Raw genomic sequence first — 19,298 nt, 5'->3', positions numbered from 1 at the left:
AGAGATGATGTCACAAGCGAGACTAACTAGTAACTAACAGAGGTAGCGTGCCCTCACCTTGGAAAATAACAACTGACCAATCACAGCTAGCACTGGGGAATGGGCACACTGAGACAGGTGGAACAGCAATTGTATAATGCAATCTAATGCACAAAGCCAAGCCAGAATGTCAATTGTGACGTCCACGAGGAGGCTGCAATTTCTTCTCACTGGAGCAAAGAACAGCAAATAGGACTATGCTGGGCAACCGGGTCACTTGTGTGGTCCAATGATAAAGATGGGCTGACATTTAGATTATCTATCTGACCTGCCAGATATTGGGAACAAGTTACCCAGTACAGTTGCCGATAGCAACAATGAGTTTTAGAAATAACTAGCTGCTTACAAGTTACCATGAACCGAGCCCCTAGCAACCAGATGCAACTTCTAATTTTTAACTGTACAAGCTGCAGGCTGATTTAACCCATTCATTCCCATAGACCCTCTGTAACATGAATGCTAGCAAAGTGGGACGGGACGGCGCTGGCCAGTATACAGATGAGATTTAACATCAGCTCCAAAATAACCAGTGTCCTGTTTCCCAGAACCTCGGGGTCAGCTCCCTGCGGGGCAGTTACAGCACGTAGGGATCACGGGGCAGGGGATCCTTGTGGGGCCTCAGAAAGTCTTTATTTAGACACAGGCCTATTTGTCAGGGAGCGGGGGAGATAAATTAGGGATAGGGGCTGCATGAAACAGACTAACGATAACGAGAGGCCCCTCACCTTCCAAAGCCAATGGCTATGGACCTGGATGGGGTCAAGTAACCTCATTTCATTCACCCCAGAGATGAAAAGACCTGAGATAAAGCTCCTCCCCCTCTATAAACAGGCGCCTCTCCGGGATGGGCTCCAAATAGCAACAGAGATATCTAAAGGGGAAGTTCATCTGACAAATGACTTATGGTATCCTGTGCTAAGCCTTCCTGCATTAGCTGGAGAGTTTATGGGGTTGAGAGTTATAATTGCACAAGTCTGCACATTCCCAGACTAGAATAACAAAACAGCAGGAGATCCACCAGCCAATCACCTTCCCCAATAGTCACCTGCTGATTCAAGCTGTCTCCTGCCAACCACACACGATTACGGGCGGTTTAACGCTCTAACGAACCTTTAATTAAGCCCCATTGTGATCCCTAATCCCAGTGCAGCGGAAGTGCGGCCGTGTAACGCAGCCCCGGGGTGAATCATTGGCAGGAACGCGCGTGTGGGGCACAACATTACCTTTAACACGTAGTTAACATGAAACAGCACAGAGAGACTATATCTCTTTAAATTTGCTGGAAGAGTTTAGTTCCCCTTTAACTTGAAGCCCCTACAGATTCTCTTCATAGACCAAAAACAACCCTTTTTTATCAGTCAGAATCAGGTCGTTTGGGCAGAAACATCTGCCCCCCCCACCCAGTGCCAAATTCCTGTGTCTTTTTGCACCTCTGCTTGGGGGGGTGATTAAAAAGCCTCTCATTCCGCACATACCTCCCTCCTGCTCTCACAGGCTCAGGGTTAAGGACACCTGCAGGGCCCCTCCTGTCTCTGTCTGGCCCCCTCTCCTGCCCTGAATGGGGCATTTGACCCCTGTTTCTATTCTGGGGGGGCCAGACAGGGAGAATCTGGATCTAATCAAACAATCATTAAGACTTGGGAAGAAGAGGGGCATAAATCTCATGCCGGGGCCCTTTTGTTCTGTTCCTGTGGGTCCTGGGGTGTCTCTGCCATAGGGAGGTGATTTCCCAAACCCTCCTGGCAGTTGTAACTACCCCCCCCCCCCCCGTACTCTCAGGAGACGGGATCAACCACCACTGAGGGTCCTGCTGGAAGGAACCATTTGAGAGAGGGTAAATGATACCAACAGCCATTAAAGGGGAAGCAAAGCCTCCTATGCAGACGGTATGGAAATTCCCGGGTAGGGAAGGAGAAAACAGAACCAGATTTTGGGGTCGGGAGTGTAACACAAGAGATAAAAGTAATCCCATAATCCTGTGTGATCAGTGACAGGGGACACGGGGCCATTACCCCTCATTGCACCTTCCCCTCCCCCCCCAGTGTTTAACTACTAGCAGATTGTGTCAGCCTCCTGCCCCTACACAACCCCAGAGAAACCAGAGACCGACAGTATTAACCCTTACAGCCACACGGAGGACAGACACATTTATCTACAAACACCCCCCCAGGCCTAGCCTGGCACATCTGGGCACATTTAAACTCATGGCTGATTAGCAGTTCATTCAGATGCCTACTGCATGGCCACACAGAATCCAGTGCAGTCTGTAGCAAATATATAGATTACTCTGCAGCCTGCGGGATCTCAGTATTATGCAATCTGAGTTTTAAAGGGGAGAGGTAACAATTCTAGATCAGTAGGCTGCCTATCCCTGCCTGCACCCTAAAGGTGGCCATAGACGCACAGATAATATCGTACAAAACAAATTTCGTACGATATTCAGTGCGTGTATGGTGGGAAAAGAGCCGACTCATATCGGCAGAAGACTTGGATATTGGTCGGCTCGTCGATCGGGCTGGACAGAAAATTTTGATCGGTTGCCTTTGAAGGGACCCAAACATTGGCCATTGTTAGTGCTGAATCGTCAGATACAGGTAGAATTCTATTGTTTCTATTGTATATCTTATAATTCAGCTCTACACGTGTGTATTGAAACAAACAATCTTTCCTGGAAACATCTTTTCCAAGAAAGATCGTAATTGTTACGTCTATGGCCACCTTTAGTCCAGAATAGCAGAAATCATTGTGGTCTAGTTCTTCACATGGCCTACTGAGTCAAGGACATTTTTGCACCTTCCCCTGCTTGTTTTTAAGGACTTGCATTTATATTCCCTGTAACAAATTCTCTTTTGCCTCAGAGACCTTTCCCCATAAGGAGCAGTTTAGTGGCTTTGAATCTGCAGTAAAATGCAAGCGGGCGCCCCAAAGTTCAACTCCCCGCAGAGCCCAGGGCACCTTTACTTGCAAGTGCAGTTGGTTTCAGTGCACACCCTCCTGCATTCCATAGACCTGCCGTAAACTGGGAGTTGGCCCCAACGCGGCCCTGGGAACAGTCACGGCTATTGTTCCGACGCACAACTGGCAAAGCTGTGACTTGGCTACTAATGAATAATAGTGACCCAGAGATGTGGACACCCCAACATACTCCCTATATAAAGTGACAGTGCCCTGGTGCCAGCATTGGGGTTCCCAGAAACAACAAAACATTAAAAATTCGGAAACCAAATCCACCCTCCCTCCAGCTGAGAGATTAAATCTGCCCACAGTGCAGTTACGGAGCTGACAGACACATTCCACCCAAGTGCCACCCGGTCGGCCAATGTGCTGATTTGCTCCACTAACTGCCAGTTCTGAATGGGGCTAAATGACATTTTGCACATGAATGAAGCACAAGGCCCGGGTCTGTGTGGGACCAGCAGGGGGGTGGGATGTGAGCAGCGAGGAGATGAATAGAGATCACAGAGAGCGGGTTCCCCGACCTGCCCCACCTAAATAAACATGGGAGGCACCCACTGGCCAGACAAGACTATTGATTCCAGACAAAAGCCTTTACTTGGCTACTTAGGGTCTGGCCACACGAGCACATTCAGGGAAATGAGTCGCTCCAGCGACAAATCTCCTCTTCTTCAGGGCAACAATCTCACCAAACTGCCTGCCCTCCGCCAGCTAAAAGGAAAATCGCCTAGGGCACACGCGGCGCTTCGTTTTCCGAAGTCGCCCCAAGCTTCCTCGTGACTCAAAGGGATTCTATCACGATTTTTATGATGTTGTTTTTATTTCTAAATGACACTGTTTATACTGCAAATAATTCACTGTACAATATAAAATGTCATTCCTGAAGCAGCAAGTGTATTTAGTTGTAATATTGGTGTGTAGGTGCATCTCAGCTCATTTTGCCTGGTCATGTGATTTCAGAAAGAGCCAGCACTTTAGGATGGAACTGCTTTCTGGCAGGCTGTTGTTTCTCCTACTCAATGTAACTGAATGTGTCTCAGTGGGACCTGGATTTTACTATTGAGTGTTGTTCTTAGATCTACCAGGCAGCTGTTATCTTGTTACCTTCCCATTGTTCTGTTGTTTGGCTGCTGGGGGGAAAGGGAGGGGGTTGATATCACTCCAACTTGCAGTACAGCAGTAAAGAGTGACTGAAGTTTATCAGAGCACAAGTCACATGACTGGGGGCAGCTGGGAAACTGACAATATATCTAGCCCCATGTCAGATTTCAAAATTAATTATAAAAAAATCTATTTGCTCTTTTGAGAAATTGATTTCAGTGCAGAATTCTGCTGGATCAGCACTATTAACTGATACGTTTTTAATAAAAAAAAAATTTCCATGACAGTAAAATTTCACTGCTACCGAACAAATCCTTCTTCTTCATCCTCCTCCCATCGACTGACTGCATATAACAATGAAGTTCCCTTTATATACACAGAGACAATTGGGTCAACTTGACTGTTCTACTGCTCTGATTGGCTACAGGTTGAATCTCGCCCCTCCCAATTACACGAGGAGCAGAATAGTTACTCCAATGGGTGCTGTGCAACATACTGGATCTTTGCCCCTGACTTACCTTGGCAGGTGTCTCCCACTTTCTCATAGCCAGGTTGGCACAAGCAGTGGCCAATGGGTACCAGCCACTCTCCGTCCGTGTTGCAGTGCATTGTGGGATCGTCTCTGTTGACCGACACAGCGTTATTCACACACTTGCCCGAAACCTTCGCCAAGGACTGAGAGTCGGCACCAGCAACGGTCTCTGGAAACTGCGCCATCCCCTGCACCACAGACGGGCATTTCTTGTAGTAAATACGCACAGAAAGCAGCGCCACGCAGGCCCCGATGTCTTGGAACGCCAGGTAGAAGCCTTTGCGACTGAGGGCCCCCACGGAGCGCACTTCCACGTTCACTTTCACGTTGCGCGAGGCAAAGTCGGCCGGCACTGTGATGTCATCGGGGGCGATGGTGTCGATCTTGCGGAACTGGCGCTTCTGGAAGTTGGTGCCGTAATCGATGTCGGACTCCATGTAGTACAGGTTGAAGGTTTCCTTACAGGTGCCCGAGCCCCCGGGGAAGCTGTTGCAGTCTCTCACCGTGAACTTCAGCTCCACAAAGATGCGCTGCGCCTCGCTACGGTAGATCCAATTGGTGCGCAGCCAGTTGTCCTGCTCCCCCTCCTGCACACTGCACACCGAGTAGATGTAGATCAGACTGCCGTTCATCACGTTCTGCAGCAGGTCCCACTGCCAGACAAAAACACACCATTAATATATATATCTACACACACAATCAGAAGCAAGTGGCACTGGGGCAGGAAAAATATGCTGCCACTCATCACCCCATAGTAAAAGAGAAACTAAATTGATGTCACAATTAAACCTATAGGTACATTAGTATAGTAAAAACTAGGGATGCACCGAATCCAGGATTCGGTTCGGGATTCGGCCTTTTTCAGCAGGATTCGGCCGAATCCTTCTGTCAGGCCGAACCGAATCCTAATTTGCAAATGCAAATTAAGGATGGGGAGGGAAATCACGTGACTTTTTGTCATAAAACAAGGAAGTAAAAAATGTTTTCCCCTTCCCAACTCTAATTTGCATATACAAATTAGGATTCAGTTCGGTATTCGACCGAATCTTTCGCGAAGGATTCGGGGGTTCGGCCGAATCCAAAATAGTGGATTCGGTGCATCCCTAGTAAAAACTACATTGATGTCACAATTAAACCTATAGATACATTAGTATAGAAAAACTGCATTGATGCCACAATTAAACCTATAGATACATTAGTATAGAAAAACTGCATTGATGTCACAATTAAACCTATAGATACATTAGTATAGAAAAACTGCATTGATGCCACAATTAAACCTATAGATACATTAGTATAGAAAAACTGCATTGATGTCACAATTAAACCTATAGATACATTAGTATAGAAAAACTGCATTGATGCCACAATTAAACCTATAGATACATTAGTATAGAAAAACTGCATTGATGTCACAATTAAACCTATAGATACATTAGTATAGAAAAACTGCATTGATGTCACAATTAAACCTATAGGTACTAGGGATGCACCGAATCCAGGATTTGGTTCGGGATTCAGCTAGGATTCGGCCAAATCCTTCTGCTAAGCCGAACCGAATTTGCATATGCAAATTAGGGGCAGGGAGGGAAATCGCTTGACTTTTTGTCAGAAAACAAGGAAGTAAAGAATATTTTCCCCCTCCAACCCCTAATTTGCATATACAAATTAGGGTTCGGATTCGGTTCAGTATTTGGCCAAATCTTTCGCAAAGGATTCGGGGTTCGGCCAAATCCAAAATAGTGGATTCGGTGCATCCCTAATAGGTACATTAGTATAGTAAAAAAACTGTATTGATGTCACAATTAAACCTATAGATACATTAGTTTTACTCATGACATTTGATTTATAGGGTCAGCTGTGGGTAGGGTTGCCACCTTTTCTAAAAAGTTTTACTGGCCGGTGGGTAGGTTGGAACAAAAAGGGGCGGACCGTGATGTAAACGGGGTGGAGTCAAACACAGTCATGCAAAAGGGGTGGAGCAACACGTGTGATGGACAGAAACGTGAAAAAGGTAAGTACTGAGCGAATTGGGGGCGGGACAAGGGCTTTTTCTTAAGGCTATTAAAAAAATTTGTAATACCGGCCCCGGCAAGTGTTTTATCGGTTTTATTGGGTGGCAATCCTAGCTGTGGGCCCCACAGTGTCCTCTAGCTCCCTCTATTTTTCCAGCGATTGTATTACAGTGTGGGGCAACTTGGGACAGGGATGGGGTAACTTGCACAAACATGGCTCCTCTGCACTTACCCCTTTGCCATATGGGTGGGTGAGCCAGCCAAGTTCTCCTTGAGTCTTCTCGAAATCCAGCAGCACAACTGAAAGAGAGGGAGAGGGAGCATGTTACCATAGCATTCACTAATTAATACAAATGATAACGTTAAAGGAGAAGGAAAGGCTAAAAGTAAGTAAGCTTTATCAGAAAGGTCTATATAAATACACCAGTAACCCCTCAAAGTAATGTTGCTCTGAGTCCTCTGTCAAAAGAAACAGCACATTTCTTTCCTTCTATTGTGTACTCATGGGCTTCTGTATCAGACTAACTGTTTTCAGCTTAAACCTCCAGGGCTAGGGCTTGAGCATGCTCAGTTTGTTCCTCTCTCCTCCTCCCTGCTGTAATCTGAGCTCAGCGCTATGAGTGAGCAGGGAGAGACTCAGGCAGGAAGTGATTTCACACCAAGCTAATATGGCAGCTGCTATCCTAAACAAACTGATAGCATCTAGAGCTGTATGGAAAAGCATTCTGCAGAATAAATATAGTGTTACAGCTTGCACTATTGTGGCTAATCTATTGGCAATAAACTGGCTTCTGCAACTTTACTTCTCCTTTAAGAAAGGATTGGATGCCTTTTTATGGGAGAGAAAGTGAGAATAAACATAAATTTTAAATAGCGGCCTGTGATCATAACAGAAGTTGTAGGCGCAAATAAAAATATTATGAATGAACATAATATTAAGGACGTGTCTCCCTCTCGAGTGCCTCTTACGTGGAAGGAGGCGAAACTCTGATTCATATACTGGCACTGGCGTTTCGGGTTTTTAAGAGGAGAAATGCAATGACTTCTTGGGAAAGGAACGCGTCAGTGTTACATTGTATCACTCGGACAGAGATTCCTGTACAAGTCCGGGCAACTCCCCGCAACCTCAGCCAACATGTTCCTCCTGGTTGCAGGAAGGTCAGGGAGTCCTGGCAGGAATTCCGTGGAGCCGGTACATTCACGTGGGACGCACGTAGGTTTCGGGGATTTCAGTGAAATGATCCAATACAGATGTGGGAGGTTTTACTGATCCGAATCCTATTATATATCATTTGTGTGTTACTCTGCACCCACAGCAATAGGGAATCTCAGCTCCAGACAAACTGCGCCCCCAGTGGTCACATTAATATGAAGTGACACAATATACTTTCTAGATTTAGTCTCCCCAAAAGTGCAGAGTAACCCACTCCTCTCCTTGCCACTCACACACGCGTGTGTATGGGGGGGGGGGTCTGTAGGCCGCAGTATTATGTGTGTAACCAACCCTTGTACAGTCTCTCCACCTCCCTGGGCAACTCAGTCTGTAAGCAACAATGATACAGTGCAGGACTGAAGAATGACCTTTTTCAGCCAATATCCAGGGGTGAAGGACACTCAGTCCCCTAAAAATGACTCTACATGGAATAGACCCCAAGTAATACACCTTATCTTACAGCCTAATACCCATTGTAAGCAGCAGTCCTGTCCTGCTTTATGGCAGCTGAGATTCTAGCTATCTGTATAACAGAGCATTCTGTCCCAGTGGCTGCACAGATCCTATCTGATCCCCATTGTAAGCAGCAGTCCTGTCCTGCTTTATGGCAGCTGAGATTCTAGCTATCTGTATAACAGAACATTCTGTCCCAGTGGCTACACAGATCCTATCTGATCCCCATTGTAAGCAGCAGTCCTGTCCTGCTTTATGGCAGCTGAGATTCTAGCTATCTGTATAACAGAACATTCTGTCCCAGTGGCTGCACAGATCCTATCTGATCCCCATTGTAAGCAGCAGTCCTGTCCTGCTTTATGGCAGCTGAGATTTTAGCTATCTGTATAACAGAACATTCTGTCCCAGTGGCTGCACAGATCCTATCTGATCCCCATTGTAAGCAGCAGTCCTGTCCTGCTTTATGGCAGCTGAGATTCTAGCTATCTGTATAACAGAACATTCTGTCCCAGTGGCTGCACAGATCCTATCTGATCCCCATTGTAAGCAGCAGTCCTGTCCTGCTTTATGGCAGCTGAGATTCTAGCTATCTGTATAACAGAACATTCTGTCCCAGTGGACACAAATTCCACCCGAAAAGCCAACTGGATTTTGAACCCCCAACCAGTTTCTATTAAGAAGATGAGATAAGGAAGCTCTGCAAGGCAAACAAATGTATTCAACAGTGTGGAATTTGGATATGTTTAGTTACAGGAACCTGTACAAATATCAGTAAGCGAAACAGAAATTTAAACAAAAAGGGAAATTTTATGATGACAGTTTATGGCACCAGGTAATGTCTAATCTGTACCGCCCAGGCCTGGGACATGAAAGGGTTAATGTTGCACAATGAATTGGGAGGTTTTTTGAAGCAGAATTAATGGAAATGCAATTTGGGAAGATCAGGGCAGGATTGCGCAGAACAAGCCACAGACTCCAAGTTGCCTGAAGGGGCAAAGTAAAATCACAGCAGGTACGAACAATAAACGTGGAATTGGCGCCGCTCACTTCAAGTGTTGCCTTTCACTCCGAATAATAGGATTCTCCTCTAGGGAATAGCCGGGACACTTACTGTGGGACATACAGATTTCTACTGTAATTTAAATCTGGTTGCCGGGGTCAGTGCCTCCAGCAACCAGAATAGCGATTTATAGATGTAATATTATTTCTACTATTGTGAATTCAGACATTCCCTTGTCATGTTTCTATCTGCCAATCAAGTATGGTCGCTAGGTTTAGTGGGACCCTAGCAACCAGATAACAGTTCCCAATTCCCAAACTGGAGGGCTGCGGCTGAATTAAGACACCACGATAACAAAAATGGGAGATCTGTTGCCCCGACTTGCTGCATAATACCCTGTCTCACAGAGCTTACACTCTATTTCAGGGAACAGCACCCTCCCCCACTAACTCTATGTAAGGTGCTGAGAACACTGCAGTGAGGAGGAAACCTGCTCCAATTCCATCGTTCTGACACGGGCCCGAGGGGAAGGAAGACGAGACCTCAAGGCCAGTGCAGGGGGAAAAGACTGAGTCCAAACAGGATACTGAGCTCTGCTTTCCTGTGCTGGAATTTCCCCTTTACTGGAATCAGCTTGAACTGCCCCATCCCAACTCATGGGGCTGCCATACTGCTTCTCACACCAGACAGATTCCCTTTCATTTTTGAGCATTTTGTTACCATTCCATGGAGCTACAGGTGACACAACACTAAAAATCAGCCTGCCTGGCATTGCCCTACTTGGTAAAATAGAGCCTGGCACCCAGAGCTGGCCCACCAGAGTAGCATTATCCTGTGCTGTGTCACAACTATAACTTTCAACTCTGCCTCCTGCTCCTACATCTGATTGGTGTGGCTGAAGGTTCTTAGAAGGTCCAGTATTAGACCCATCTCCATGGGCACCAGTGTGACGGCTACAGGAATGTGCCACCGACCAAGAAAGACAAAAAGTCTTGCTCAAACCTTCCATGTAACCTCTATTTCTTCTCCTGCCGTCCCTACCTGCAAGTCCATTCCTGCCCCAGATGCTTCTCAATGGCCCATCACATTCCTCTATTGACTCATTCCCAGGCCCCCAAATTCCCCATTGCCTCATAACCACATGCCAATAGGGGTACTGCCCAGTCGCAGCTGGGTATGTGACATGGGGTACTGCCCAGCCGTGAATGCTGGGTATGTGACTAGTCATCAGGGGATTAGCGAATAGAATCAGAGGAATCTCGCTAGGCTGCACTACAATGTCCCGATTCACCAAAACCAACAGTAATTAGAGGTACGGCAGGTAAATGTCGGAACATGTACAAAGGAAAGGGCACGGTGCCAACTCAAACTACCTGTTATAAAAGAAGTGCTTGGGGTATTACATCAATGAAATGAAAGAAGATATTACAAGGTATCCCTGTCTACTCAATTGAGCAGCCCCAACCCATCGTCATTTCAGTCCCATACCACCAATTTAAAGGGCAAGTAAAGCCCCAAATGAGTGTTTAGTCAATATTCTTGGGCGTAGGGAAATGATAATCGCTTCCTAAAGGGATGTCTAACAGGAGCTTGTGCAATTGTGCTGGTGGCAGTTATTACTAGGCCAACTACATTATGATCGTTTAGCTGACTTTACAACTCCCAGCACCTTCCAAAAACCCATCCCAAAATACTGGGAGTTGTGGTTAGGCTTGTGGTTTGCATATCATTTAGTAACCGTGAGAATCAGGACAAAGGGACTTTAATGGCAACCATCAGCCCTTTAATTATAATAATAAAAGGCAACAATCACCCGGTTATGACTCAGTACAAGTCAGGCCTCATCCAGGGAAGTGGGATTCATATGAAAGATCCACAGGAACCTGAGAAAATGCCATAAACAACACTTCCCCGAGAGGTGACAAGAGAGGCGACAAGACCATATGCAGGGACTCTAACACCCCTTTATTATGCGGATGAAACATCAGGGCTGTGAATCTGCCTCATTAGTGAATCAATGGGGTGAGAAGATGCCCAAGATCAGGTGATACTCAGTGTATCCTGTTGGATAGGCCCCCATTCATCCTTTTCTTTTAAATTAAAGGGGAAGTTAACTTTAACATGAATTGAGAATTATAATGTAGGGAGTGATTATCTAAATTGTAACCAATTTAGATAAATTGTCCATAGCCACGAGGCAAGGACTTGGCCATGAAAATAATAATAAAAGTAATCAGGAGACTAGAATAATAGGTAACTAAGTAATAAAATTATTATATCTAAAAGCTGGTGGGGGTGTAATGTGCAAGGGATGAGAAGAGAAGATACTAGATTGCTTCTTGGCCACATTCCCTTGCCTCTTGTATTACAGCATCTTAGAACATGTCTCTTGTGACCCCAGACAAAGGTATAAGGATCTGCCAAAAGTCTGCTCTCCCTGTAAGCAAGACGCTTTTACCCAATATTCCTCAACCCACGCTCAGAATGTGAGACACAATTTATTCGCTTTTTCATTAAAAACTATTTCCAAGAGCTGAAAGGTTTTCCCAGGTGGACACTGGACGGGATTAACCCTAACCTGACAACAGAGACACAGGCCCCACTTAGTTACCCCAATACAGATACTCAGCAGTTGTATATAGTGCCGCTTGGCAGCACCTGCTTTCCTCCGGGGCTGGTTGGAACAGGTTTGCTAGCCTGGTTCAGTGGCCAATAAAAGTGGCTGACTATAGAGAGCAATAAAAAGCCACAATTAAGTGGTTCCTCATGAAGGTGTTAGAGCACTGGGACACAGATCATGATATAACAGGTATGCGCAGAACAATGGCATTTACAGCCCTGGAGAGCAGGAATACGTCACTGAATGAATATCCGAATTCCTGAGCTTGAATCAGTAACCGCTCTGCCCCCCTCCCTGACTTCATTCAGTTCCCCACATTTCTAAGCAGGGTCACTGGGCCCCTCTATATATCACAATGTATCATGGGAAAATATCCACCTTTATCTCATTCCCTTTTCCAATACACCAACAATAATCAGAATCACACTGAGGCGTAAAAGGAATAAAATAACCTGTAACTATCCAGCAAGTGAGATTTATTGTGTAAACACCTTGGTAACATCCGGCCGTATGGAATCTGAGGCTCCGCATTTATTAGAATTCCACGGGCAATTATCCTGAAGTCTGATTATTTATATAATACGTGTGTAACATTGATACTGTTATAAACGCTGTAAATATTTATGGTATAATCCTGAGGATGTTGCAACTGATGTTGCCAATACTAAACAACAATTGTGGCATCGCTCATAAAGCAGGATAATCGTTCCACCTGTATTTATCATGATGCAAAATGCCTCAGTTATTTCCAATATCCTTATCATTTACATTAGGGCAGGGGTCCCCAACCTTTTTTACCCGTGAGCCACATTCAACTGTAAAAAGAGTTGGGGAGCAACAAAAGCATGAAAATAGTCATAGGGAGTGGCTAATAAGGGCTGTGATTGGCTATTTGGTAGCTCCTATGTGGACTGGCAGTCTACAGAAGGCTCTGCTTGGAACTATACTTAGTTTTTATGCAATCAAAACTTGCTTCCAAGCCTGGAATTCAAAAATAAGCACCTGCTTATAGGCCCACTGGGAGCAACATCCAACGGGTTGGAGAGCAACATGTTGCTCACGAGCTACTGGTTGGGGATCACTGCATTAGGGGGTAAATTATCCCTTATAATACATGAGTGATACTCAGAGTTCCCTGTATAACTCAGCCTGCAGCCTTGTGCCTTTATATGGTCACAGAACAACCCCTCAGTGACTTCTAATATCCTTATCATTTACAGTAGGGGGTACATTATCCCTTATAATACATGAGTGATACTCAGAGTTCCCTGTATAACTCAGCCTGCAGCCTTGTGCCTTTATATGGTCACAGAACAACCCCTCAGTGACTTCTAATATCCTTATCATTTACAGTAGGGGGTACATTATCCCTTATAATACATGAGTGATACTCAGAGTTCCCTGTATAACTCAGCCTGCAGACTTGTGCCTTTATATGGTCACAGAACAACCCCTCAGTGACTTCTAATATCCTTATCATTTACAGTAGGGGGTACATTATCCCTTATAATACATGAGTGATACTCAGAGTTCCCTGTATAACTCAGCCTGCAGCCTTGTGCCTTTATATGGTCACAGAACAACCCCTCAGTGACTTCTACGGTAATATCCTTATCATTTACAGTAGGGGGTACATTATCCCTTATAATACATGAGTGATACTCAGAGTTCCCTGTATAACTCAGCCTGCAGCCTTGTGCCTTTATATGGTCACAGAACAACCCCTCAGTGACTTCTACGGTAATATCCTTATCATTTACAGTAGGGGGTACATTATCCCTTATAATACATGAGTGATACTCAGAGTTCCCTGTATAACTCAGCCTGCAGCCTTGTGCCTTTATATGGTCACAGAACAACCCCTCAGTGACTTCTAATATCCTTATCATTTAAAGTAGGGGGTACATATCCCTTATAATACACGAGTGATACTGTATAACATATCTATATATGTATCCAAGGTCCAGAAAGGGCAGAATGTGATCTGTTTCTACTCAATACATTGATTCTCACACACTGACACATAAGGGGGGACAGTATTTGCTGTAGAACAGATAAGGCTGCAGAAAAGTGTTTAAATTGAGATAAATAGATCAATCCCATCAATGGATAACTGAGGGACAGAGAGTGCAAGTGTGGGGCTGATCTCACTTCTCCTTTAATCAGAAATGACATGTATTGCTATTAAAGGCAAGGCAGATAATTACAAGCCATATATCAGGTATATTTGCACCCCAGGTTCATACTATATACACCCAGTAAAGAAATAATATTCTCATACACAAAACCAGCAGAATCGTGAAAGAATAACTTTGAGAGTCAGAATCATAGAGACATGGGAGGCTCTTGTTCTACTGATTGAGAAAACACACAGACACTTTGTATTGTGCCAGAAGCAAGAAGTGCCCAGAATAAAGTCACATTGTCCCTGTACTTATCCAACGCTCATTATGGGATGTCGTCTGTGTATCAATTTGGCTGTGGAACAACAGGGTTCAGTGATATTGTTCAGAAACAATTTCTTTTGAAAACGATAACCGGCCCCGGGAGAGCGAAAAACAATGAATCTCGGCAGAGAATGGAAAGGTAAAGACTCCGCACACACAATTAGCGAAATATTCCACCTACAGTTACAGTGGGACCTTCCGTGCACTTTAATCACCCAGAGTAATGTCTAAATTAATATTAATGCAGGCGTCACCCTCCATAAAGCCATTTCAGAAAAGCAGTTAGAGTTATAGTTCAACGACAAACGATACGTTTTTCAGCAAGTTACAACAGTTCAACAGGGGACCCCTGCTGATAGAATGGGAACCCCCCATACTGGATTCCTGCTCCTCAGCACAAGCCCAGGTAAACTCTACGGCAGCTGAAGGGTTATTAAACTGAATAAAGTTGCAGGGAGTTGCGGATTCCCCGGACGCACAGAACACATTAAGAAGTAGGCAACTCGCTCCCCCAAGAGTCCGTGGACTATTTTTATATCCTGAATATTTTAACACTCAGATTTAAAATATACCTGGCACTTTTTTTTCCACTAATCACAGCCAAGCGTGTGATCTCATGCTGACAGGACTGATTCCTAATTAAAGAATTAACTATATGTGTTGTAATCAGCTGGATGGCTAATGAATCACGCAGCCGGATATAGATTCACAAGAGGTGCTTGATGGAGTGGAGAGTGAAGGATGCTGGGAGTTGTAGTACAACAACAGACTCATAGACTGGATAACCCACTATTAACACATATGAAACTGCCTACAAAGAGGCTGTGAGAGGACTAGCCTGCAAATCAGATGGGAGCTTAAAGACTTTAAGGGGTTAAAACATGAGGCAATCAACTCTTTCATTGCCAGAGCCTCAATGGTGAGGAATTTCGAAGGAATCCGCATAACCAAACCAACTGGTTTACAATCAAGTCCGATCCTCAAAGATGAATGCCCATATTCTATGTGTGAGCACACAGCGTGCCAGGGGTGTACCCCCAAATTATAAACACCCCATAGCAGATGGGACCAAGTGCAATTCTGCCACAATCGAATACAGACACCTGGTGTTTTAAGAGAAATCTAAATGAAACACCTTAAAAGCGTAAAAATCTCCAACTGTCAGTTTCCAGCGAGAGGGGTGGCAGGTGCTGTATAAAAGTAAATGTCGGCCCAGGAAGCTGCCCATTGCCCACTGACTGGTACATTTTATTAACATCTCACGTGCCTGGTGGTGCCCTCACTGACCGGCTCATTCGTGCCAACACCCGATGCCAGTCTAGTCTTACCCCTAACGCAAATCCTCCAGCTCCAGCACAACATTCCTGACCCGTCCATTCCTTCTACCCACTCTGCTCTCAACTCCCCTATATCCATGGCACCCCATTTCTAATCCCTGGCACAAAACCTACTCTCCTTATCCCTGGCACTGCCCTTTGTAATCTCTGAACTTTCTTGTAACACTGGCACCCCATCCTTACACCCTGTACCACTTGCCTCTCTCTGGCACCCACTCTCCTTACTCCTGGCACCCACTCTCCTTACTCCTGGCACCCTCTCCCCTTACTCCTGGCACCCTCTCCCCTTACTCCTGGCACCCACTCTCCTAACTCCAGGCACCCACTCTCCTTACTCCTGGCACCCACTCTCCTTACTCCTGGCACCCACTCTCCTTACTCCTGGCACCCACTCTCTTTACTCCTGGCACCCACTCTCCTTACTCCTGGCACCCTCTCCCCTTACTCCTGGCACCCACTCTCCTTACTCCTGGCACCCACTCTCCTTACTCCTGGCACCCACTCTCTTTACTCCTGGCACCCACTCTCCTTACTCCTGACACCCTCTCTCCTTACTCCTGACACCCACTCTCCTTACTCCTGGCACCCTCTCTCCTTACTCCTGGCACCCACTCTCTTTACTCCTGGCACCCACTCTCCTTACTCCTGGCACCCACTCTCCTTACTCCTGGCACCCTCTCTCCTTACTCCTGGCACCCTCCTGTGTCCCTGGCAGCACCAGCAGTCATTTGGGTCTGGCAACCCCCGGCGGCTCCTCACACACATCTCTCTTCTCCCGACCCCCCGACCCCAGGACGTTGGTACTTACCCTCTTTGGTCTGTAGGACAATAAAGACGTTGCTCAGGATCAGGGTCAATACGGGCACAATCCGCTCCGCTCTCATCTTCATTCCGCTCGGTTTCCTCTTGGGTCGGCGTCTTGCTCTCTAGTCGCGGGTGATTTCCAGTAGTTTCACTCTCTGTCCTGAGTCAGTGCCAGTCCCTTTATTCCTCCTCTCGGTGCCAGTCCCAGTCCCAGCGACTTTACCAATATTAGCGACAGATCAGCGCTGTCTCGTGTGCGCTGCCCAACTGCCAGTTCCCGTCCTGCACTAACTATACTGCCAGAGTGACTGGCCTAGACTCCGCCTTCAATCTCAACTCCCAGCCCCGCCCATTAAAGGCGCAGTGTACCTGATCCGGAGGGGGAGGGGTGAGGGACCTGTTGAGCTGTCCTTGTTCCTTTGATGCCTCAGAATTATTTTGGGAGCCCTTTGATCGTTTTGCTGCCTTCCTGAGTCGCGCTCCTCTCACCCTGAGTGCACTTCAGCGGCTCAGCTCAAAACAGCCCATCCCCCCCATATGTGGGTTTGGGGGGGCACATTGATACCACCTGGCGGGGCACAAGGACTTCTACTGTCTCTTTTGTCTGTTTCTTACTGACTGTCAGACCTTGTTGTGAGATTTCTATGCTGGTGCCTCCCTTGTCCCAAAGGCTTACACTCCAGCAACTAGGGAATGTGATATCTGCAAGTTAAGAGACTGAAGCCATCGAAATATCTCATGCTTTTCCCATAGATTGTAAGATTATTGTAATAGAGCCTATTGTGTTTCTTTATGTTGTGGTTGTGTATTGTGTCAGTGTACAGCACTGTGTATACAAGTAGCACTATCAGTGTATATTCAGTGAGACCTCCATTGTACCTCCATTCATTTCTAGTTTTCTCTCATTTTACATCATTTTCTTGTGGTCCCACCAATATATAATGGATCATTTCCCAGGTTTTATATTTTCCAGGATTTTACACCATATTTTCTGGTCTCTGTAAAATGTAAAACTGGGAATATACTGTATACAAATGTATATATGTGTGCACTGCGTATCTTGTCAGCGCTATATAAATAAATGATGAAAATTGAATGATGATGATGATATAGAAATAAACCCATTGATGATGATCCAGTAACATAATAATGTGTCCTACTGTACCCCAATAATGATTCCTTATTCTGTGACATTTGGCAAAACACTGGCCTTGGTCACTTAATAAGAACAGAGACACGTGGAGATTTGGGGAGATTAAGCCGCCAGCGAAAAATCGCCTCTTCTTCGTGCAACTAATCTCCCCTAACTGCCTTCCCCTAACTTTTCCAAAGTTGCCCGAAGTTTCCTCGTGAGGCCAACCGACTGCTACTATAGGGGCTGCTGTGTTACTATTCTACTGCTACTATAGGGACTGCTGTGTTATCATCCCACTGCTACTATAGGGGCTTCTGTGCTATTATCCCGCTGCTACTATAGGGGCTGCTGAGCTACTATTCCACTGCTACTATAGGGGCTGCTGTGCTACTATTCCACTGCTACTATAGGGGCTGCTGTGCTATTATCCCACTGCTACTATAGGTGTAGCTGTGCTACTATCCCACTGCTACTGTAGGTGCTGCTGTGCTATGATGTTACTGCTACTATAGGAGTTCCTGGTCCCCCAAACACATTTGCATAATTCTCGCTTTTTGCTCAGTACCTTTCAGGCTGTTTTCCACTCACTCTTATTTCAGTTACAAGAGATGAGCTCACAGTTTCTCTCACTAATGGAGCAGAACAGTCTGGGATCCTCTCAGCAATTAAGTCACACACATCCCTGCGATTGTCTGCTGCCAAACACCTCTCTGGGAGTTATTTGAAGAATAAATAAACACCTTAGAATATTCGCCCCCAGAGGCTGCGCCTGTGATAGCAACGAAAGAAATGAGACATTTCCAACCTTCTAGATTAGAAGCTTTGGCTGCCGGCAACATCCCAACAAACAGGAGCCACATGTGTTTCTTGTTAGCCGCTCACTGTGGAATTTATTAACGTTTTATTCCAGTTTGGCAGCTCAAACTTTTTTTTAAAGTCATTAAAAATTATAGATAAATTTTGCCCTGGAGCAAAACCTTATAAAATCTTTCATTCTTTCTCCCATGTCCATGTTAATAGTCTAGGCAACCTGGGCCTCAGCCTATAGTAGGTACCGAGCGCTCAATCTTACGTATCAGTAGGAATTATTGTAAGAGAATCTGAGCTCTGCTCAAAGGAGCATATAGGCAAAAAAGAGGTTTTACTGAGTAAGAACAATTTCCCAAAAGGGCTAGGGTCCTTCCAATTTGAACAAATTAGCTCAGTTCTGCCAACTTCTATAAATCTTCTGTATGAAAATAATTCCCAACTGGTCTAGCAAAGATTCTCCAAACTGGTCTAGTAAAGATTGGACTCTCCCAACTGGTCTAGGAAAGACTGGACTCTCCCAACTGGTCTAGGAAAGACTGGACTCTCCCAACTGGTCTAGGAAAGACTGGACTCTCCCAACAAGTCTAAGAAAGACTGGACTTTTCCAGTTGGTCTAGGAAAGACTGGACTCTTCCAACTGGTCTAGGAAAGACTCGACTCTCCCAACTGGTCTAGAAAAGACTGGGCTCTTCTTATGGTCTAGGAAAGTCTGGACTCTCTCAATTGGTCTAGGAAAGACTGGACTCTTACAACTGGTCTAGGAAAGACTGGACTCTCCCAACTGGCCTTGGAAAGATCGGACTCTTACAACTGATCTTGGAAAGACTGGACTCTTAC

General features: G+C 45.6%; 1 protein-coding gene across 1 annotated transcript in view; it reads right to left on the bottom strand.

The window, feature by feature from the left end:
• Positions 1-16,785, bottom strand: part of epha2.L (EPH receptor A2 L homeolog) — a 30,613-nt gene extending 13,828 nt beyond the window's left edge. The window contains 3 exon segments of the mRNA NM_001087611.1: positions 4,614-5,280; positions 6,875-6,942; positions 16,521-16,785. Coding sequence (NP_001081080.1) covers positions 4,614-5,280; positions 6,875-6,942; positions 16,521-16,602 — 817 coding nt within the window. The 5' untranslated portion in view covers positions 16,603-16,785.
• Positions 16,786-19,298: the final 2,513 nt, after the last annotated feature.

The sequence above is a fragment of the Xenopus laevis genome, chromosome 7L (assembly GCF_017654675.1).
Source record: "Xenopus laevis strain J_2021 chromosome 7L, Xenopus_laevis_v10.1, whole genome shotgun sequence".
In the NCBI taxonomy this organism is placed as follows: domain Eukaryota; kingdom Metazoa; phylum Chordata; class Amphibia; order Anura; family Pipidae; genus Xenopus; species Xenopus laevis.
This window is presented reverse-complemented; position numbering and strand designations above follow the sequence as displayed.